We start from the raw sequence: 20,475 nt of genomic DNA, 5'->3' as shown, positions 1-20,475 counted from the left end.
AAAGAAATATGCGCGAATGTAGACGGTACAAATTGTGCACAATTTAGTGCAGTATTTAAACTCAAATATTTGTTTGTTAACAACAAACGTTTTAGCATAGATTTCTATGTTTCATCAGCTTATGTGAAGCTCACACAGCCACACATGACAAATTAGCTGTGGGGTGGATCTATATTATGTACCGTTTTAAGATGGTCAATTGAAGCAATATTCCTTTCATTTAAAAAAGGTGCCATTCGTAGCAACCGTTACAACGCATATGAGCATTTCTAATAAAAAAGGTTTTGTTTACGGGGAATGCCCACCCTGTATTCCTCCGTCACAAACAAAGGCGGCACGTAACTAATTTTAAAAAACATAAAAATGTTACAGGGGATGCATCTAAATATTGAATCACAGAAGTAGAAGTTCATTCGTAAGTTTAAGTTAGACCCCCATTTTGATATTAGGTGGGGTTGATAAACAATGTAAACAGTGAAACAATGTTGGATAAAAATAAACAATGTTTGATAAATCGTTCTCGTTTTAGGCGACACTAGGTGTCGCACAAACACAGTAGGTACTTGAATTTCGGAGGATGGTAAAGTAGAAAGATAGACCTTCCACACGATGCATCAACCGACCCTATGGGGTCTCTACTTTTCACGCTACGACCCATCGAATATGTGGTGCTAAAAGTACACATGGTCGGTTTCGGCCTTTTTGCGTGTATACGAGCGAATTAGCTGGGGGTCTTTGATGGGGTCCCAACTCAAAAGTGAAGGCTGCTGCAAGCTGAAATTTGGTACGCTTTGTCACAAAGGACATGTCTTTCGATCGCTCCAAATTTCGATTCGATAAGTAGTTTGCTTGTGACGTCACAATGTTTCGTAAATCGTCCTTGTTCTAAACGACACTAGGTGTCGCACAAACACAGTAGGTACTTGAATTTCGGTGGACGGTAAAGTAGAAGGTTAGACCTTCCACACGATGCATCAACCGACCCTATGGGGTCTCTACTTTCCACGCTACGACCCATCGAATATGTGGTGCTAAAAGTACACATGGTCGGTTTCGGCCTTTTTGCGTGTATACGAGCGAATTAGCTGGGGGTCTTTGATGGGGTCCCAACTCAAAAGTGAAGGCTGCTGCAAGCTGAAATTTGGTACGCTTTGTCACAAAGGACATGTCTTTCGATCGCTCCAAGTTTCGATTCGATTGGTTGTTTGCTTGTGACGTCACAATGTTTCGTAAATCGTCCTTGTTCTAAACGACACTAGGTGTCGCACAAACACAGTAGGTACTTGAATTTCGGTGGACGGTAAAGTAGAAGGTTAGACCTTCCACACGATGCATCAACCGACCCTATGGGGTCTCTACTTTCCACGCTACGACCCATCGAATATGTGGTGCTAAAAGTACACATGGTCGGTTTCGGCCTTTTTGCGTGTATACGAGCGAATTAGCTGGGGGTCTTTGATGGGGTTCCAACTCAAAAGTAAAGGCTGCTGCAAGCTGAAATTTGGTACGCTATTTCACAAAGGACATGTCTTTCGATCGCTCCAAATTTCGATTCGATAAGTAGTTTGCTTGTGACGTCACAATGTTTCGTAAATCGTCCTTGTTCTAAACGACACTAGGTGTCGCACAAACACAGTAGGTACTTGAATTTCGGTGGACGGTAAAGTAGAAGGTTAGACCTTCCACACGATGCATCAACCGACCCTATGGGGTCTCTACTTTCCACGCTACGAGCCATCGAATATGTGGTGCTAAAAGTACACATGGTCGGTTTCGGCCTTTTTGCGTGTATACGAGCGAAATAACTGGGGGTCTTTGATGGGGTCCCAACTCAAAAGTGAAGGCTGCTGCAAGCTGAAATTTGGTACGCTTTGTCACAAAGGACATGTCTTTCGATCTCTCCCAATTTCGATTCGATAAGTAGTTTGCTTGTGACGTCACAATGTTTCGTAAATCGTCCTTGTTCTAAACGACACTAGGTGTCGCACAAACACAGTAGGTACTTGAATTTCGGTGGACGGTAAAGTAGAAGGTTAGACCTTCCACACGATGCATCAACCGACCCTATGGGGTCTCTACTTTCCACGCTACGAGCCATCGAATATGTGGTGCTAAAAGTACACATGGTCGGTTTCGGCCTTTTTGCGTGTATACGAGCGAAATAACTGGGGGTCTTTGATGGGGTCCCAACTCAAAAGTGAAGGCTGCTGCAAGCTGAAATTTGGTACGCTTTGTCACAAAGGACATGTCTTTCGATCGATGCAAGTTTCGATTCGATTGGTTGTTTGCTTGTGACGTCACAATGTTTCGTAAATCGTCCTTGTTCTAAACGCTACTAGGTGTCGCACAAACACAGTAGGTACTTAAATTTTGGTGGACGGTAAAGTAGAAGGTTAGACCTTCCACACGATGCATCAACCGACCCTATGGGGTCTCTACTTTCCACGCTACGACCCATCGAATATGTGGTGCTAAAAGTACACATGGTCGGTTTCGGCCTTTTTGCGTGTATACGAGCGAATTAGCTGGGGGTCTTTGATGGGGTTCCAACTCAAAAGTAAAGGCTGCTGCAAGCTGAAATTTGGTACGCTATTTCACAAAGGACATGTCTTTCGATCGCTCCAAATTTCGATTCGATAAGTAGTTTGCTTGTGACGTCACAATGTTTCGTATATCGTCCTTGTTCTAAACGACACTAGGTGTCGCACAAACACGGTAGGTACTTGAATTTTGGTGGACGGTAAAGTAGAAAGATAGACCTTCCACACGATGCATCAACCGACCCTATGGGGTCTCTACTTTCCACGCTACGACCCATCGAATATGTGGTGCTAAAAGTACACATGGTCGGTTTCGGCCTTTTTGCGTGTATACGAGCGAAATAACTGGGGGTCTTTGATGGGGTCCCAACTCAAAAGTGAAGGCTGCTGCAAGCTGAAATTTGGTACGCTTTGTCACAAAGGACATGTCTTTCGATCTCTCCCAATTTCGATTCGATAAGTAGTTTGCTTGTGACGTCACAATGTTTCGTAAATCGTCCTTGTTCTAAACGACACTAGGTGTCGCACAATCGAAATATGTCTTTAAACCTAACTTTGGTGTAAAGTATGGGATCAGACCTTTCTGATGATGCCACAATGGACACTATTGGACCAGTGGTTTTTGCTCTATGAGCCTGACAATTTGTCGTGGTAAAAATAGTACATGTTGTTTGTTGTGTTTTTTCGTAATAACCACGGTCTACGTTGGCGTGTTTGCTGAAGAAGGCATTTAACAAATCAGTAATAGTCACACAACGCAAGCAGGTTACTTGTGAGAGTTTTAAATTTTCATCAAACAACATTTTTGTTTTGTGGGTGTTGTACCTTAGGGAGTATGCCATTGCAGTTCGTTGACGGGCGTAGCGCGTATAGAGAGGAAAACTTCGAAGTGTTGTAAATTTCGTTACGTCATAGGTGATGACGTCATTTTTGGCATGGTAACTCGTAAGGTGTCATTTAACATTCGTGTGAAGTTTCAGGTTTGTAGTGCTAGGGATAGCTGAGATATTAGGTGTGGTGCTAAAAGTACACCAGACCCGAATATTATATGGTATCACACTTAGAAACGTACTGAGTACCATTGCAGCCTAAACCAAACAATTTACAAAATTTAAACCAAAAGCTTTCTTTACTTTAGGTAAGTTTTTGAACTAATTTATTGTCGTAATCTTACCCTTGCGCCGAAAGTCAAGATCAAAAATGCAGTAGCTAAACAATAACCCGAGGTTGCCAGCTTCATCAGTAGAAAAGACAACCGCCAATTCGGCTAAATTAATATTTTTCGCTGAAATTATTTCACGTATGAGTAAACTCAGCTTCAAACAACGCATGTACACCAATAGTGCATCAACTCCTGGCAAAATTTAAAAAAATGAGTTGTAATAACACATATTTTAATCAAGAAGGTCTCTATAAAAATATTTATACTGATATAGTTACAATTTTTAAACATCAATAAAGTATATGGCAACGAAATGGGTTTGACCGCGGTCACTTCGTGTGAATCGCAGCATGCTCATCGTTCGTCAAGCGTACACAGCGAACTTTTGCGGCGCTGCATACAAGTGCCAATTTAATGTTTCGAGCCATAAATTTTTTTGAATTGGTGTATCATTGCATTTTTCAAACACCTATAAAATATATATTGTATATATTGCATATTGTAACTTAATAATCTGTTCTTCTGGCATATATAACACGTAACTTCATTCACCGACGTTTCGCCTGTGATTCAACAAGGCTTCCTCAAGGTAATGGTACAGCACACAACTAACGCCAAAAAAAAACGTGCCAACACGAAAAAGGGTATAACGCTAAAGGCCCGTTTACACACGAACACAGTTTGGCACGGCACAGCACAGCACAGTTTGGCACACACCGCGTTTACACTACTGGAATAATCGAGCACGACTACAGGGATTTCCCTGTAATAAACACGAAACCGACAAGTGCAAGTGACAAGTTACGTTGATTATTTTTTAAGGTTGTCCGTCTTGCCTTGCATTTCTCGGCCCCGCCAGCGATATTATAGGTATAAATTGAAGCTATTGGCTCTACATATTCTTCAACAAAAAGCATGTACTGTTTTACATAGTTAAGGCATGTACTGTTTTGCATAATTTTTTACGACGCAAGGTAACGCTACAATATGCTGAACCAAACACCACAGATTATGAAAACAAAGATGGTATAATTGAAACAGGACAATGGTTTTCCACAGCAGCATCCCGCTGAGACGCCGTTCCACACACCACTTTGTAATTCAGTTACGGCACCAATTCATACGCTTAAAAACAATCGCTAAGATGTCAAACGCGGCCGCATCACACAACCACCACTAAAATAATATATGTCCTCTCCTTTTAAGCAGTCGCCTTGCACTCTCGCATCAATGTGTGCCGAAATGTGCCCAACTGTGCCCGAATTTATGCTCGTCGAGCAAAAGCGAGCACATCCTAGAACAGACCGGCACATCCCATCCCAGCACAACTCAGCACGCGCGCACAATAAAACAAACACGGAATCGTCTGTAGTGTAAACGGGCCTTAACACCGCTAGTCAAATCATGTGATGTATAAAAAATTGGCGGGAAAACTACAGTTACAGTAAGTTATTATAGAGCACCGGGAAGTAAACGCACTGTTCCCTATCAATAACACAGCGATTGTTCTTGTGGATGTGGAGCGCTTCTAGGAGGAGGCGCTTTGTATTATCCACCTCCTAAGCCTAAGGCTCTCAGTAACGAGTTATTCACAGATTTTCCTCTTGTTTGGAAGCAGGGCTGTAGCCAGGTCGACAGTTCTGCAACCATGAGAAGCAGTTGTGCAACCATGAGAAGCAGTTCCGCAACCATGAGACAAAACTGCTCCACTTCTTTTGAACCCATTTTCGAAAACTGGGAATACACTTATAACAGACAATGACAATGATGATGAAAGGAGCACCAACAGCGATACCCACTACAATTCCCGCAATCGGTGGTTTCGTAGGCGGGTCTTCACTTGGGGGTGCTGGTGTCGTGGTTGTATCAGGTGGTGGTGTAGATGCAATTTCGTCTTCACTTTTGGAAGGAGGCTGTAACAGTGATTCTGAGGGAGGCTGCAAAGCAGTAAAAAGTGTCCACATTAGAGTTGCTTGAAATTGACACAACATTTGTTTCCTACATAAGAATCAGTTTGAGAATCGTGCGAAATGTACATATATTGACAAGTATAGTACAGTTTACACAAAAGATGTTAATCCTATGTTAGGGGGTAATCAGATTTACCTTTTAATATGCCAAGCAAGGGAGATTGGGGATGCCCTGGACACAGGGATACCTCGGACAAGGTATTTTAAGTTACAATGAGGTATTGTTGAAACACTTTGCTTGTATATTCAACTACGTATTCTTAGATGGGCCAATGACAATTTCAACCAAAGTGTTGTCAGGTGGTCGGGATAAGTTTTAGGCAAAATTGTCAGGTCAAAAAATTGGAGAATGGTTGTAGACTTCACTAATGAGAATTTGATTTCTTTGAATTGCCTGTATACATAGGCGCCTAGTTTTCATTTTTCCAGGAGGGGCGGCTATATTATGACGTCATAATTTGTTACTATGAGGTCATCAAGTATCGAAAAACTGTGTTTGAATTTCAATGCATGAGGCGTATTAACCAAAAGGGCTACGTTAACGATGAACGCACGAGGTCGGTCTACGACACAACCAATAAGTACTAGTTGGCATATCATACTGCGAGACTGACGTTGCAACAACCGATGTTAGTTACGTACGCGAAACTAGGTCAACATGTATTGTGTGCGTCGTGTCAGAAACACATTGTTTTTAGGTCTTTTTTTCTTTGAACGTTACGAATGCGACGAGTTACATGGTGCGGACAGACGCGCGTAATAGCCACTCGTTTTTTTTTTGAAAAACCTGCCCCCGGACTAGGCGCCTATGCCTGTATAGTATATGGCAGACAGAGACTCTGTAACGGATTAGTACAAAATATGATAAATAATCCAAGTTGTCTGTCTGTTTTAAAGTCGTAGTTAAACTTTAAACAGACAGACGACTTAGGATTATTTATCATATTTTGTAGACTGCAATAATTGTCGAATTTGAGCTGTAAAAAAAGCTCCAAAGTTGCAGTACAAAGTACAAGGTCCTTCCCTACGATTTATGTTTTGCTCTTATGATGGTTACAAACCGTGTATGTTTATTTGCCTGAACATTAAACCATGGTACCAAAAACCTGTTTGTACAAGAGTTGCCTTAGTGACTCTTTTGGGTTTTAAGTGTCTTTCTAACAAGCATGATAATTCGCTTTTTAGACTACAGATATATCTATTCAAAAATTGGGAAACAGTGGAGCCTGTAATACAATTTTACAGCAGTCAAAACACAGTCTGCTCTCAGTATTAAAGACATTTGAGCAATGCAAAGTGTACCTTCTCCATATTTGGTGTTGTTGTTGGTATTGGTTGCTCTGTGGTTGTTTTGTTGCCTCCACTTATATTAGCTGATATCATGGTTGCTTTCGTTGGAAAAGTTTCATTTGCAGCAAGTGGTTGAGATGTGTTGGGTGGTGAAATCAGCCCATAAGCCTGGCATTCCTCTCTATACATAAACCATATCTTTTCAAACTGACTTCAAAAATTGAAATATTGGGATCTAACCAAAACTGCAGATGCAGGGCTTTACGCCCAATGTTATGTTTTTCAGGAGTTTACATAGGTCATCGCAGTTGTTCATGGTGATCACCAAAACTGAATATCAAAACCGACTTCAAATGAAAATTGGGATCTAATCAAAACTGCAGATGCAAACCTAGCCCATTCTTTTCTGTAGTTGTTTTTCAGACATTTTTAAATGATATATTGTGTTTACTTCAAGGAACTGAAGATGCCCATGGGGCGAAATATATATGCCTGATGAGGCAGGCTGATCCTGTAGGAAAAAGCTACTGCTTTTTTTTAGTTAGAGCCATATTATTTCAAATGTGATTTACTACAGACAAATGATCAACAAAAACAGACTTGTAGTATAGAAATGCCCATATTTTATGTCTGTTTATATCCACAGCAACAGAATGCCTATGTTAATCCATAGAAAGCATTTTTTTAAAGTATTTTTATAACAGTTGGTGCAATAACCTACCTGGTGTAATGGCATTTCTCCAAAGTATTTTGGCAACAATTGCTGAATTTATCAATACATTTCATACATTTGTGTTCTGTTGGATTGTAGTATTCTTTTGGACCACAGAAACCAGATATAAAGCCAGAACCATTTGGCAACAGAAGGCGAACTGGTTGACTCTGTACAATATTTACTTTTACTGCATAGTGTGCCATACCATCCAGCAAGTTAAATGCTCATTGATAAAACATATTTATGTGGTAAAACTTTAGGCTTATTTATGGAATAGAGCCTACCTTCCACTTACACTACCCGTCATTCCCAAATACTTGTCTAGGTACTTGCTGGCTAACCTATAAAATAATTGCAGGTATAACTGTTTTGTAAATACAGGTTTTACAGCCTCTGGTCGAAGAAACAGTGGGGCAAACAGTATTCATTATTTTTGTTGCACATCTAAATATTGGACCATTCAGTTGCAGTTATTTTTTAGCAGTTAGATCAAATTTGAACATGAAAGCGCAAACATATGAATATATTTGTAGCCCATGCCATTATATTGACCAACTGCGTAGAGTTACGTTGAACCCTAAGTTATGTAGGCTATAGCCTATGATAATCGACAAGTTGCGCATTTTGATAGATTGCCATTCGGGGATTTGAATGCCATATAACCAGTGGTGGGATTCAAATTATTTGTCATCCGGTTCTATCACAAAAGACATATTTTTCAGCGGGTTCTAAGATCCAAATTCCATTGACAGTAACCAGTGATGCTAACCGGTTTGCTAATCTCATCAAATTTCGTAAGACTGCTAAAATGTTATATGGTAGGTATCACAGTTAGAAACGTACTACTGAGTACCATCGCAGTCTAAACCAAACAATTTACAAAATTTAAACCAAAAGCTTACTTTACTTTAGGTAAGTTTTTAAACTAATTTATTGTCATAATCTTACCTTTACGCCAAAACTCAAGATCAAAGTCGATATACAACAACCTGCGGCTTTGAACTTCATCGGTAGAAAGACAACCGCCAATTCGGCTAAATTAACATTTTTCGCTGAAATTATTTCACGCATGAGTAAACTTAGCTTCAAACAACGTATTTGCACCAATAGTACATTAACTCATGACAAAAATAAAAAAAATTGTTGTAATAACAAATATTTTAATCCAAGAAGGTCTCTAAAAAATGTTTATTCTGATAAAGTTACAATTTTTTAACACCAATAAAGTATATGGCAACGAAATGGGTTTGACCGTGTGAATCGCAGCATGCTCATTGTTTGTCAAAGCGTACACAGCGAGCCTTTGGGGCGCTGCATACAAGTGCCAATTTAATAATGTTCCGAGCCATAGATTGTTTTAAATTGGTGTATCATTGCATTCTTTGAACACCTATAAAATATATCTAAACGAAATGATTTTGACTGTGGGTGGTTTAATTATGAGACTGGCCTACAAAATGTTGACTGCGGCTCTGAGTTCAATTGAAGTTTTGAGCATGTTCCGGGGCATAGATTTTTTTTTAAATTGGTGTAGATAAAGCTCAGAACATGGATAAAGTATATCGCAACTAATGCTGGGCATCACACAGCATGACCGCGGTCAAACACATTACGTTGCGATTTACTTTGTATGGTGTTCGAAAAAACGCAATGGTAATGAGATCTACATGCTCTGACCTTTATCTACACCAATGATTTGAAAAAACTGTAGGCCTATGGCCCGGAACATTATTAAATTAGCACTTATATGCAGCGCCGCAAATGATCGCTGTGTACACTTTGAGGAACATATACGCGCATTCTGGGATTCACATGTCGTGACCCCGGTCAACCCATTTCGTTGCGATATACTTCAAAGGTGTTTAAAACCGCATTGATATTGTGATATACATGTTCTGAATTTAAAAAAATTCTTTGTCCCGGAACATGCTTAAAACTACAATTGAACTTAGGGCCGCAATCGACATTTTCTAGGCTAAGTCTTAAAATAAAATACCCACAGTCAAAACCATATTGTTGCGATTAATTTTATAGGTGTTCAAGAACGCAATGGCAATGAGATATACATGTTCTTAGATTAATTAATCTACACTAATTTTCAAAAAATTATTGTCTGGAATATTATTAAATTGGTAAATAAGTTAAAATGGCAACGGTTTTCAAGTTTCCCAGCGAAATGAGCTTAATGGCGACATTGTCTCTTGCATAGGGGAACAGTTGAAATTTTTCCGGGCCGTAAAAATTAAAAAAATCCTACGGCCCGGTGAGGTTTCAAATGTTCGCCTATATCTATAGCGACCTTTGCATTATCTGCCTTTGTATACGCTCGCAACCAAAACCACTGCTGCCTCAACATATACCTTGTATAAGAAATGATCGTAAACATTGATAACCTATTGGTGTTAGAGTTATTTTTGATGTTTCTTGAAAGACATCGTGTTCTAATTGATATGCAATACTTGTGTTTCGTTTTTAAAATACCGTATGAAGCTGTGTTTATTCGTGCGTGAAATTCAATATGAAATTAAAATATTTCGCCGAAATGGCAGAAGTAAAGTTAACAACATCTGTAAATGCCCAAGCAATAACAAAGAATGTATACCTATACACATACAAAAAGAGCAGGTTATATTCCCTCAGGAATATCTCTGGTAACTTCAGAGAGGTTTGATTGATGTCTTACCTTGATCGAAACAAATTGGTGCGCAGCGTAAAACAAAACTCTACAAATATTGGGAAGAAAACACACAACAATTGTATCATAACTTTACAATTATTGGTTGTCATCGAACAAGTATCGTTTCTTATATTTGCTGTTGAATAGGTAGATCGGAGAATACGTTTGCACACCCGATCGTAATCTTTGAAACAAAGAAAAATTTAGGTTTGCTCATCCGATATATTGTTATCAACTAAGCATGCAAGATTGCACGTTTTTTTGATATTTTTCTTTATACTGGTGCAAGTGGTGAATGTCTGTGCATAAATTACAATGGGAAGGTCTCGCGAAAATATGGCCAAGATGTTGACCACCAAGAAAATTTAGGTAAACTGAACTTTTGGTTTCTTTATTTTGTTTCTGCAGTCTCTTTTTCCCCACCTTGAAAGCAGTCTGTGAATATAATATAAGGCGTCTGTGTTACCATTGGCATACACTATATAGTAACCATACCAATTTGAACAAGAACACCACAACTAAATTGTTTGGTTGAACAATAAAATTCTGTGTAAGTGATACATGTTGTGTGTTATGTGTGCTGCAATTATTTGTACATTATAAGTTCTATATGCTTGCTTGTGCACTGCTTTCATAAGAGACTGACTAGAAGAAGCGAGATCAATCTCGCGAAAGCTCGTGCTATTAAAATGGTTTCATAGTCAGTCTCTTACAAAAGCAGTGCACAAGCAAGCATATAGTCATAGATCAGAGACTGACACGACAAATTGAAGAAATTGAATAATAAGTTCTCTACACGACGAACGGTAATCTTAACGATTTGAATTTGCAACTTTTAGAAAAACCACGAAAGTCCTTTTTTCTACTGACAGATAGCCGCTTTCGACAGATCAACTACCACAGACTTGATATATAGGGTGTAACTTACAAGAACGTAGGCTAAGTTTTGGTACTATTAACAACAGTACCATTAACTGCAGTCCGTCTGTCTGGATCGGATTTTGAACATTATAAAGTTGTTGTATGAAATGTTGTGATGCTCATACATCGTTAAAACACATGAAAGCAATGTTTTTAAGTCAAGTTATACCTGGTAGCAAGTGATGGTCGATCGGCAAAATTTTTTTGTTTATAACGATTATGACAAATTTTGATCTTTACCTAATATTTGGACCTTATTTTAACTTGTTTGGTAAAGTCAAAAGCGACGACCCGATGAAAACTATAATAACAAACCACTTGCGTCACTGCGTGGTTCTTCTCAGTCAAGCAAGGAAATAAAAGATTTCCGCTAGATGACATCCACGCGATGTAATACGTGAGGATGCTTTTACCAAGAAAAAAACTTAATTGGGATTTGTGGTCAGGAAATTTTGGGTTCAAATCCCAGTGTGGTTAAGAAAAAACATCATTGGTCTCGCAATAACAAAAATGTTACGTTTCAACATTCAAGGTGACTCGTTTATGTCAACTCGCTTTTCTGACTTTTTTGTAGTGTCTTCTGTGTGCGCTGAATACATTTGTGGTAAATCAAGTGTAAAGCAATATGACGCTCTCTGTATTCCCGTTAGTGAGCTGACACTGCAGATTTATCACCTCCCTTTGCAGACGAACTCAAACGAGTTTGTAAATTTAACACACATTTAATTACTGATGATTTGGGGTCAAATATATTTTACGAATACGCACACATTACCAAGTAACAAGCTGATCAATTCACACATGTTTTGCCTTTTATTCTACATGGTGTTTTTAGGTTTACAAATGGATGTGTCACAACAGAAGTATATGAAAGCGTATATCATAATGGATTGAAAGTAAATGGATGGCGTATATCATAAGGGAATGAAATTTGTTCCTTTAGCGATATTTGTTCAAACTAAAAACGCTTGGAAAGTGAACAAAATAAACTAAAATACACAACAAACTTTGTAGGGAAACAGAAGGATAATGCGTCAATTACACTGCAAACGAAGTTGGGCTAACATGACCCAAAATTAATGGGTAATAATGTATTTTGGCTATATTAAGGGGTAAACCGGCCATTTTATTGGGTATTTAGTGGAGTTTTGACAAACAGTAACTGAAAGCGTTTGTTTCATGTTTAGAATATTTATAGGAACGAATGGCCTTGGCCCTTTTTCAAAATTCAATCCAAAGCATTCAGTACCTCCGCTGAATGCACGAGTAACAATCTCTTGTCACGCTTACTACGGAAACGAAACAGATCAACACGACAATGATAGTAACAATTTTCCCCAGGATATCTGATAGCTTCTTGTCCTCGGTTTGTTTTGCATTGGCATGAGTTTCATTCTGAAAGACATTCGACATTTATTTTTTGTTCAACGGGGAGTATGTATAGGATAAAATGGGTGCCTGAGAGGTGCAGTGTAGTAGCCCGAAAAATATTGTCTTTTTCAAACAGTAAAATCAATTTAAGCAACCACTGATGTAAAACAAAAGAAAGTTTTTTGTGTAATACAAGCAGTATCACCATTTTCCAATGCTATTTTAATAAAGTGATGATGGCATATAAGTGATTACTGGAACATCTTATATAAGTAATACCGCGTTTTATTTAAATCTGTTATTTTCCTCAGAAGCAATACTTACACAGAAACATATTTTGTATCATATTTTGTAGACTGCAATAATTATCGAATTTGAGCTGTAAAAAGAGCTCCAAGGTCCTTCCCTACGACTTATGTTTTGCTCTTAGAAAAATGTGTTACAAAACATGTATGTTTATTTAGTAATGAAAAGCTCGTCTGGCAAAAGAAAAACTTGTTTGTTCGACGTTTCGGTTGTTATACAACAAACCTTCATCAGGATAATGAAGTAAAAACGCCCACACGGCGATAAATAGTCACGCGCGCATAAAGCAAAAAAGGGCGAAAGAAACAACACAAGCTAAGAAGCGGGGGAGGGGGGGAACACCATTTGCGCGCCAACCGGACGATACCGAGGTCTAAAGCATAGCGCCTCGAGGTGCGCAAGACCATCACGTTCAACCAGGGGGCATGTCGTGCAGACCGTTTATCAAATTGCGATAAACGGGTGGAAAGAAGGTTTCCCTCTTATCATTAAGTGCTCCGCACGAGTGTTTACCGAAAACCGACACATTCTGACAGGTATCTATCCTTCCGGTCAGCGCACCCTATATCCCACAAGCGGGCTGTAGTGCGTGCACTATACACCAGAGCGGACAATCTTGTTACAGAGGAAAAGGCCCGAGAACAAGAGGTGGGTAGTGTGCGGGATGCTCTTTCAAGAAATGGTTACCCAAGCTCCTTTCTGCGCCAAAATCCTGCATCCCTGCCTAAGTGCAACAAAAGTCCCACCGCGGGTGTGGTTGTTCTCCCATATTTTCCAGGACTTTCAGAGACCTTAAAGAGACTGCTGGAGGACTTTTCCATCCTGGTGTACGAGCGTCCTGCGGTTACACTACGCTCATTGGTATCGCATCCTAAAGATCGCGCTGGTGGTGCGTTAGATGCTAGAGGGGTAATATACCGCATTCCATGTGGAGGGTGTGAGAAGGTGTACATTGGTGAGACGGGTCGCGCCCTACGAACACGTCTAAAGGAACATCAACGGGATGCTGGCAAACCCAATAAGGGGGCAGGGACGGCATTGTCGCAACATGTTGCAGCAACAGGACACACGGTTAATTTTGAGGACACAGTAATTCTGGACCGGGAAAAGGACAGGTACAAGAGGATGTTCATCGAGTCTGTTCATATAAACGCACATGGGTTCGCACTTAATGATAAGAGGGAAACTTTCTTTCCACCCGTTTATCGCAATTTGATAAACGGTCTGCACGACATGCGCAAATGGTGTTCCCCCCCTCCCCGCTTCTTAGCTTGTGTTGTTTCTTTCGCCCTTTTTTGCCTTTTTTGCTTTTTTTTTTTTGCTTTTTACTTCATTATCCTGATGAAGGTTTGTTGTATAACAACCGAAACGTCGAACAAACAAGTTTTTCTTTTGCCAGACGAGCTTTTCATTACTAAATAGTATGCCTGGCAGCGTTAGCAACAAACTATGTATGTTTATTTGCCTGAACATAAAACCATGGTAACAAAAATCCATTTGCACAAGAGTTGCCTTAGAACTAACAAGCATGATCATTCGCTTTTCAGACTACGGATATATCTTTCTAACGTTGGAAAACAGTGGAGCCTGTAATACGTTTTTACAGCAGTCAAAACACAGTCTGCTCCCAGTATTAAAGACATTTGAGCAATGTAATTGTACCTTCTCCATATTTGGTGTTGTTGTTGGTATTGGTTGCTCTGAAAAGGTTGTTGTGGTCATTTTGTTGCCTCCGCTTATATTAGCCGATATTGTGGTTCCGTTGGCTAGAAAGGTTTGATTGGCAGCGGGTGGTTGAGATGTGTTGGGTGGTGTAGATGCGATTTCATGTTCACTTTTGGAAGGAGGCTGTATTGGTGATTCTGCGGGAGGCTGTAAACCAGTAAAACATGTCCAAATTAGAGTTACTCAAAATCAACACAACATTTGTTAGTTTGGGAATCATGCAAAATCTATAGAAATGGACTAGTATATAGTACAGTTTACACGAAACATGTTATTCCTGTGAAGAAACCAACAGGGAGGAATCAGATTTACTTTTTAATATACCTAGTAAAGGGAGATTGGGGATGCCCTGGACATGGGTATACATCGGACAAGGTATTTTAAGTTACAATTAGGGATTGTTGAAACACTTTGCTTTTATATTCAACTATGTATTCTTAGATGGGCCAATGACAATTTCAACCAACGTTCAGCAATACAACCATATTTTTGTAATTTTTATGTCATCATATGGTCAGGATAAGTTTTGGGCAAAATTGCCAGGTCAAAAACAGGAAAAAAACAGAGACTGGTTGTAGACTGCACTGATTAACGAATTTGGGCCGTAAAAAGAGCTCCAAAGTTGCATTAAAAGTACAAAACCCGTTTGCACAAGAGTTGCCTTAGTGACTCTTTTGGGTTTTAAGTGTCTTTCTAACAAGCATGATAATTCGCTTTTTAGACTACGGATAGATCTTTCTAACGTTGGAAAACAGTGGAGCCTGTAATACGTTTTTACAGCAGTCAAAACACAGTCTGCTCTCAGTATTAAAGACATTTGAGCAATGCAATTTTTGTACCTTCTCCATATTTGGTGTTGTTGTTGGTATTGGTTGCTCTGAAAAGGTTGTTGTGGTCATTTTGTTGCCTCCGCTTATATTAGCTGATATTGTGGTTCCGTTGGCTAGAAAGGTTTGATTGGCAGCGGGTGGTTGAGATGTGTTGGGTGGTGTAGATGCGATTTCATGTTCACTTTTGGAAGGAGGCTGTATTGGTGATTCTGCGGGAGGCTGTAAACCAGTAAAACATGTCCAAATTAGAGTTACTCAAAATCAACACAACATTTGTTAGTTTGAGAATCATGCGAAATCTATAGAAATGGACTAGTATATAGTACAGTTTACACGAAACATGTTATTCCTGGGAAGAAACCAACAGGGAGGAATCAGATTTACCTTTTAATATACCTAGTAAAGGGAGATTGGGGATGCCCTGGATATGGGTATACATCGGACAAGGTATTTTAAGTTACAATTAGGGATTGTTGAAACACTTTGCTTGTATATTCAACTACGTATTCTTAGATGGGCCAATGACAATTTCAACCAACGTTCAGCAATACAACCATATTTTTCTAATTTTATGTCGTCACATGGTCAGGATAAGTTTTGGGCAAAATTGCCAGGTCAAAAACAGAGACTGGTTGTAGACTGCACTGATTATCGAATTTGGGCTGTAAAAAGAGCTCCAACGTTGCATTAAAAGTACATATTTTTTTCCTACAATTTATGTTTTGCTCTTGGAAAAATGGTTACAAAACATGTATATATATATATATGTTTATTTGCCTGAACATGAAACCATGGTACCAAAAATCCATTTGTACAAAAGTTGCCTTAGTGACTCTTTTGGGTTTTAAGTGTCTTCCTAACAAGCATGATAATTCGCTTTTTAGACTACAGATATATCCTTCTAATGTTGGAAAACAGTGGAGCCTGTAATACGTTTTTACAGCAGTCAAAACACAGTCTGCTCTCAATATTAAAGACATTTGAGCAATGCAATTGTACCTTCTCCATATTTGGTGTTGTTGTTGGTATTGGTTGATGTGAAAAGGTTGTCGTGGTCATTTCATTGCCTCCGCTTATATTAGCTGATATTGTGGTTCCGTTGGTTAGAAAGGTTTGATTGGCAGCAGGTGGTTGAGATGTGTTGGGTGGGAAAATCAGCCCTTTAGCATGACATTCCTCTCTACATATAAAGCTTATTTTTTCGAATTTGATTCACTGCATGCTATTGATTGAAAAACAGATTTTTAGCATAGAAATACCCTTACCAGTAAATATGGAAAGAATTATTGCCATATGAACGAGAAAACATATTATGCCAATAAAAGTGCTACGATGTGGGTATACCTACTTTTATTTGGTCTGATCTACATCGCAGTAATTGGGAAAACACAAGGTAGTTGATACAGAAAACTTAACAGCATAATGCCCAACGTATAGTTAAATCCAAATTTAAAAACTTTTGTTGGCTATAAAGTGTGGTAACAACTTTTATGTTTAATCATATCCATAGCAACAGAATGCCTATGTTAATTAATAGATTTTTGATAGTATTTCGACAACAGTTGGAGCAATAACCTACCTGGTGAAATGACATTTCTCCAAAGTATTTTGGCAACAATTGCTCAATTTTCCAATACATTTCATACATTTGTGTTCTGTTGTATTGTAGTATTCTTTTGGACCACAGAAACGAGATATAAAGCCAGAGCCAATGTGCAACAGAAGGCGAACTGGTTGACTCTGTACAATATTTACTTTTACTCACTGGCGTAGAGTACGGGGGTGCAGGGGTGCAGCGCACCCCCGACCTTTTCTCAATTTAACCACATAATCGCACCGCGTTCTTTCGGCTTTCGCCGGTTTTAAACCGCAACAAAAATGAAGGCGCATTTCTTTTCTGATTACACTCATAAAGGTACTTAACACACGGTTTCGTTTGCATCGTATACGCGATCTACAATTACGCAACACAAGCGAAATTACGTTGGTGACGAACGTGAAAAAGGAAGATTTTATCGCGTGTATAGAGAAATCGACTTTATCCCGAAAACCACGTTTCGTCCAGTTTTTTTGGCCAATAAATATGTATGGACGACGCTATGACTTTATATTTGGCGTACAAACGACCATCTGATGTTTGTATTTTTTTCGACGCACCCCCGTTGATGTACAAAACTCTACGCCTATGCTTTTACTGCATAGTGTGCCATAACATCCAGCAAGTCAAATGCTCTTTGGTAAAACATATTTATGTGGTAAAACTTTAGGCTTGTTTATGGAATAGAGCCTACCTCAAATTTGCACGTCCCGTCATTCCAAAATATTCGTTTACGTACTTGCTGGCTAACCTATAAAATAATTGCAGGCATAACTGTTTTGTAAATACAGGTTTTACAGCCTCTGGTCGAAGAAACAGTGGGGCAAACAGTATTCATAATTTTTGTTGCACGACTAAATATTTGACCATTCAGTTGCAGTTATTTTTTTGCCAGTTAGACCAAATTTGAACACGAAAGCGCAAACACATGTATATATTCGTAGCCCATGCCATGGCATTATATCGACCAACTGAGAAGAGTTACGTTGAACCCTAAGTTATGTATAGCCTATGATAATCGACAAGTTGCGCATTTCGATAGACTGCCATTCGAGGATTTGAAAGCCGTAATAACCACTGTTTTATGGTATCACACTTAGAAATGTACTGAGTACCATCGCAGTCTAAACCAAACAATTTACAAAATTTAAACCAAAAGCTTACTTTACTTTACCCTTTCAGGTTTTCTTTCTAACAAGCTTGATAATTTGTTTTTTAGACTAAGGATAGATATATCTTTTTCAAGTTGGAAAACAGTGGAGTCTGTAATACGTTTTTATGGCAGTCAAAACACAGCCTGCTCTCAAAATTTCAGACATTTGAGCAACTGTACCTTCCATTTTTCAATATTTGTTGTTGTTGTTGGTATTGGTTGCTCTGAGCGAGGAGCTGTGGTTGTTTTGTTGCCTTCACTTATATTAGCTGATATCATGGTTGCTTCGGTTGGAAAAGTTTCATTTGCAGCAGGTGGTTGAGATGTGTTGGGTGGTGAAATCAGCCCTTCAGCACGACATCGTTCTCTACATAAACAATATATTTTTAAACTGACATCAAAAATTGAAATATTGGGATCTAACCAAAACTGCAGATGCAGGGCTTTATGCCCAATGTTATGTTTTTCAGGAGTTTACATAGGTCATCGCAGTTTTTCATGGTGATCACTAAAACTGGATATCAAAACCGACTTCAAATATTGAAAAATTGGGATCTAATCAAAACTGCAGATGCAGACCTAGCCCTTTTTTCTGTTGTTGTTTTTCAGACATTTTTAAATAATATATTGTGTTTACTTCAAGGAACTGAAGATGCCCATTGGGCGAAATATATATGCCTGATGAGGCAGGCTGATCCTGCAGGAAAAAGCTACTGCTTTTTTTAGTTAGAGCCATATTATTTCAAATGTGATTTACTACAGACAAATGATCAACAAAAACAGACTTGTAGTATAGAAATACCCATATTTTATGTCTGTTTTTATCCACAGCAACAGAATGCCTATGTTAATCCATAGAAAGCATTTTTTTAAAGTATTTTTATAACAGTTGGTGCAATAACCTACCTGGTGTAATGGCATTTCTCCAAAGTATTTTGGCAACAATTGCTCAATTTATCAATACATTCCATACACTTGTGTTCTGTTGGATTGTAGTATTCTTTTGGACCACAGAAACCAGATATAAAGCCAGAACCATTTGGCAACAGAAGGCGAACTGGTTGATTCTGTACAATATTTACTTTTAGTGCATAGTGTGCCATAACATCCAGCAAGTTAAATGCTCATTGATAAAACATATTTATGTGGTAACACTTTAGGCTTATTTATGGAATAGAGCCTACCTTCCACTTACACGTCCCATCATTCCCAAATATTAGTCTAGGTGCTTGCTGGCTAACCTATAAAATAATTGCAAGCATAACTGTTTTGTAAATACAGGTTTTACAGCCTCTGGTCGAAGAAACAGTGGGGCAAACAGTATTCATAATTTTTGTTGCACGACTAAATATTTGACCATTCAGCAGTTATTTTTTTGGCAGTTAGATCAAATTTGAACACGAAAGCGCAAACATATGAATATATTTGTAGCCCATGCCATGGCATTAAATCGACCAACTGCGTAAAGTTACGTTGAACCCTAAGTTATGTATAGCCTATGATAATCGACAAGTTGCGCATTTCGATAGATTGCCATTCGGGGATTTAAATGCAGTATAACCAGTGTCAGTGGGGGGATTCAAATTTTTTGTCAGCCGGTTCTATCACAAAAGACATATTTTTCAACGGGTTCTAAGATCCAAAATCCATTGACAGTAACCAGTGATGCTAACCGGTTTGCTAATCTCATCAAATTTCGTGAGACGGCTAAAATCCCACCACTGACTGGTAATAACCATGAATGTTATATGGTATCACAGTTAGAAACGTACTACTGAGTACCATCGCAGTCTAAACCAAACAATTTACAAAATTTAAACCAAAAGCTTACTTCACTTTAGGTAAGTTTTAAAACTAATTTATTGTCATAATCTTACCTTTACGCCAAAACTCAAGATCAAAATCGATATACAACAACCTGCGGCTTTGAACTTCATCAGTAGAAAAGACAACCGCCAATTCGGCTAAATTAATATTTTTCGCTGAAATTATTTCACGCATGAGTAAACTTAGCTTCAAACAACATATTTGCACCAATAGTACATTAACAAATATTTTAATCCAAGAAGGTCTCTAAAAAATATTTATACTGATAAAGTTACAATTTTTTAACACCAATAAAGTATATGGCAACGAAATGGGTTTGACCGTGTGAATCGCAGCATGCTCATCGTTTGTCAAAGCCAACACAGCGAGCCTTTGGGGCGCTGCATACAAG

General features: G+C 38.8%; 2 protein-coding genes across 4 annotated transcripts; both read right to left on the bottom strand.

Moving 5' to 3' along the window:
* Positions 1-3,839: 3,839 nt before the first annotated feature.
* LOC145901377 (uncharacterized) lies at positions 3,840-8,681 on the bottom strand. 3 transcript variants are annotated; one of them, XM_082989036.1, is made up of 5 exons: positions 8,626-8,681; positions 7,962-8,018; positions 7,684-7,844; positions 6,975-7,143; positions 3,840-5,639 (listed from the first exon to the last, which is right to left on the bottom strand). In XM_082989036.1, the coding sequence occupies exons 3-5, from the start codon at positions 7,746-7,748 to the stop codon at positions 5,292-5,294; spliced, it is 582 nt and encodes a 193-aa protein (XP_082845162.1). In that variant the 5' UTR covers positions 7,749-7,844; positions 7,962-8,018; positions 8,626-8,681; the 3' UTR covers positions 3,840-5,291. The 3 variants fall into 3 exon arrangements, with proteins under 3 accessions (XP_082845162.1, XP_082845164.1, XP_082845161.1); XM_082989038.1 differs by lacking the exons at positions 7,684-7,844; positions 8,626-8,681 and having other exon boundaries at positions 7,962-8,022; XM_082989035.1 differs by lacking the exons at positions 7,962-8,018; positions 8,626-8,681 and having other exon boundaries at positions 7,684-7,950.
* Positions 8,682-12,045: 3,364 nt separating this feature from the next.
* On the bottom strand, positions 12,046-20,216 carry LOC145901366 (uncharacterized). Its single transcript, XM_082989019.1, has 10 exons — positions 20,135-20,216; positions 19,442-19,498; positions 19,164-19,324; positions 18,438-18,624; positions 17,799-17,855; positions 17,087-17,247; positions 16,507-16,687; positions 15,517-15,726; positions 14,615-14,824; positions 12,046-12,670 (listed from the first exon to the last, which is right to left on the bottom strand). Exons 1-10 carry the CDS (start codon positions 20,192-20,194, stop codon positions 12,518-12,520), a joined length of 1,437 nt encoding a protein of 478 aa, XP_082845145.1. The 5' UTR covers positions 20,195-20,216; the 3' UTR covers positions 12,046-12,517.
* Positions 20,217-20,475: the final 259 nt, after the last annotated feature.

The sequence above is a fragment of the Ascidia mentula genome, chromosome 5, assembly GCF_947561715.1.
Source record: "Ascidia mentula chromosome 5, kaAscMent1.1, whole genome shotgun sequence".
In the NCBI taxonomy this organism is placed as follows: Eukaryota; Metazoa; Chordata; class Ascidiacea; order Phlebobranchia; family Ascidiidae; genus Ascidia; species Ascidia mentula.
This window is presented reverse-complemented; position numbering and strand designations above follow the sequence as displayed.

Excerpts from the sequence above, each read along its gene's own strand:
- LOC145901366 (XM_082989019.1), bottom strand. The coding sequence starts at position 20,194 with ATGAAGTTCAAAGCCGCAGGTTGTTGTATATCGATTTTGATCTTGAGT. Across the intron at positions 19,499-20,134 it reads TCTTGAGTTTTGGCGTAAAG|GTTAGCCAGCAAGCACCTAG; the intron begins GTAAGATTATGA and ends ATTATTTTATAG. Across the intron at positions 19,325-19,441 it reads ATGGGACGTGTAAGTGGAAG|AATCAACCAGTTCGCCTTCT; the intron begins GTAGGCTCTATT and ends AATATTGTACAG.
- LOC145901377 (XM_082989035.1), bottom strand. The coding sequence starts at position 7,880 with ATGGCACACTATGCAGTAAAAGTAAATATTGTACAGAGTCAACCAGTT. Across the intron at positions 7,144-7,683 it reads GAGAAATGCCATTACACCAG|AGAGGAATGCCAGGCTTATG; the intron begins GTAGGTTATTGC and ends GTTTATGTATAG. Across the intron at positions 5,640-6,974 it reads CAACACCAAATATGGAGAAG|CCTCCCTCAGAATCACTGTT; the intron begins GTACACTTTGCA and ends ACTGCTTTGCAG.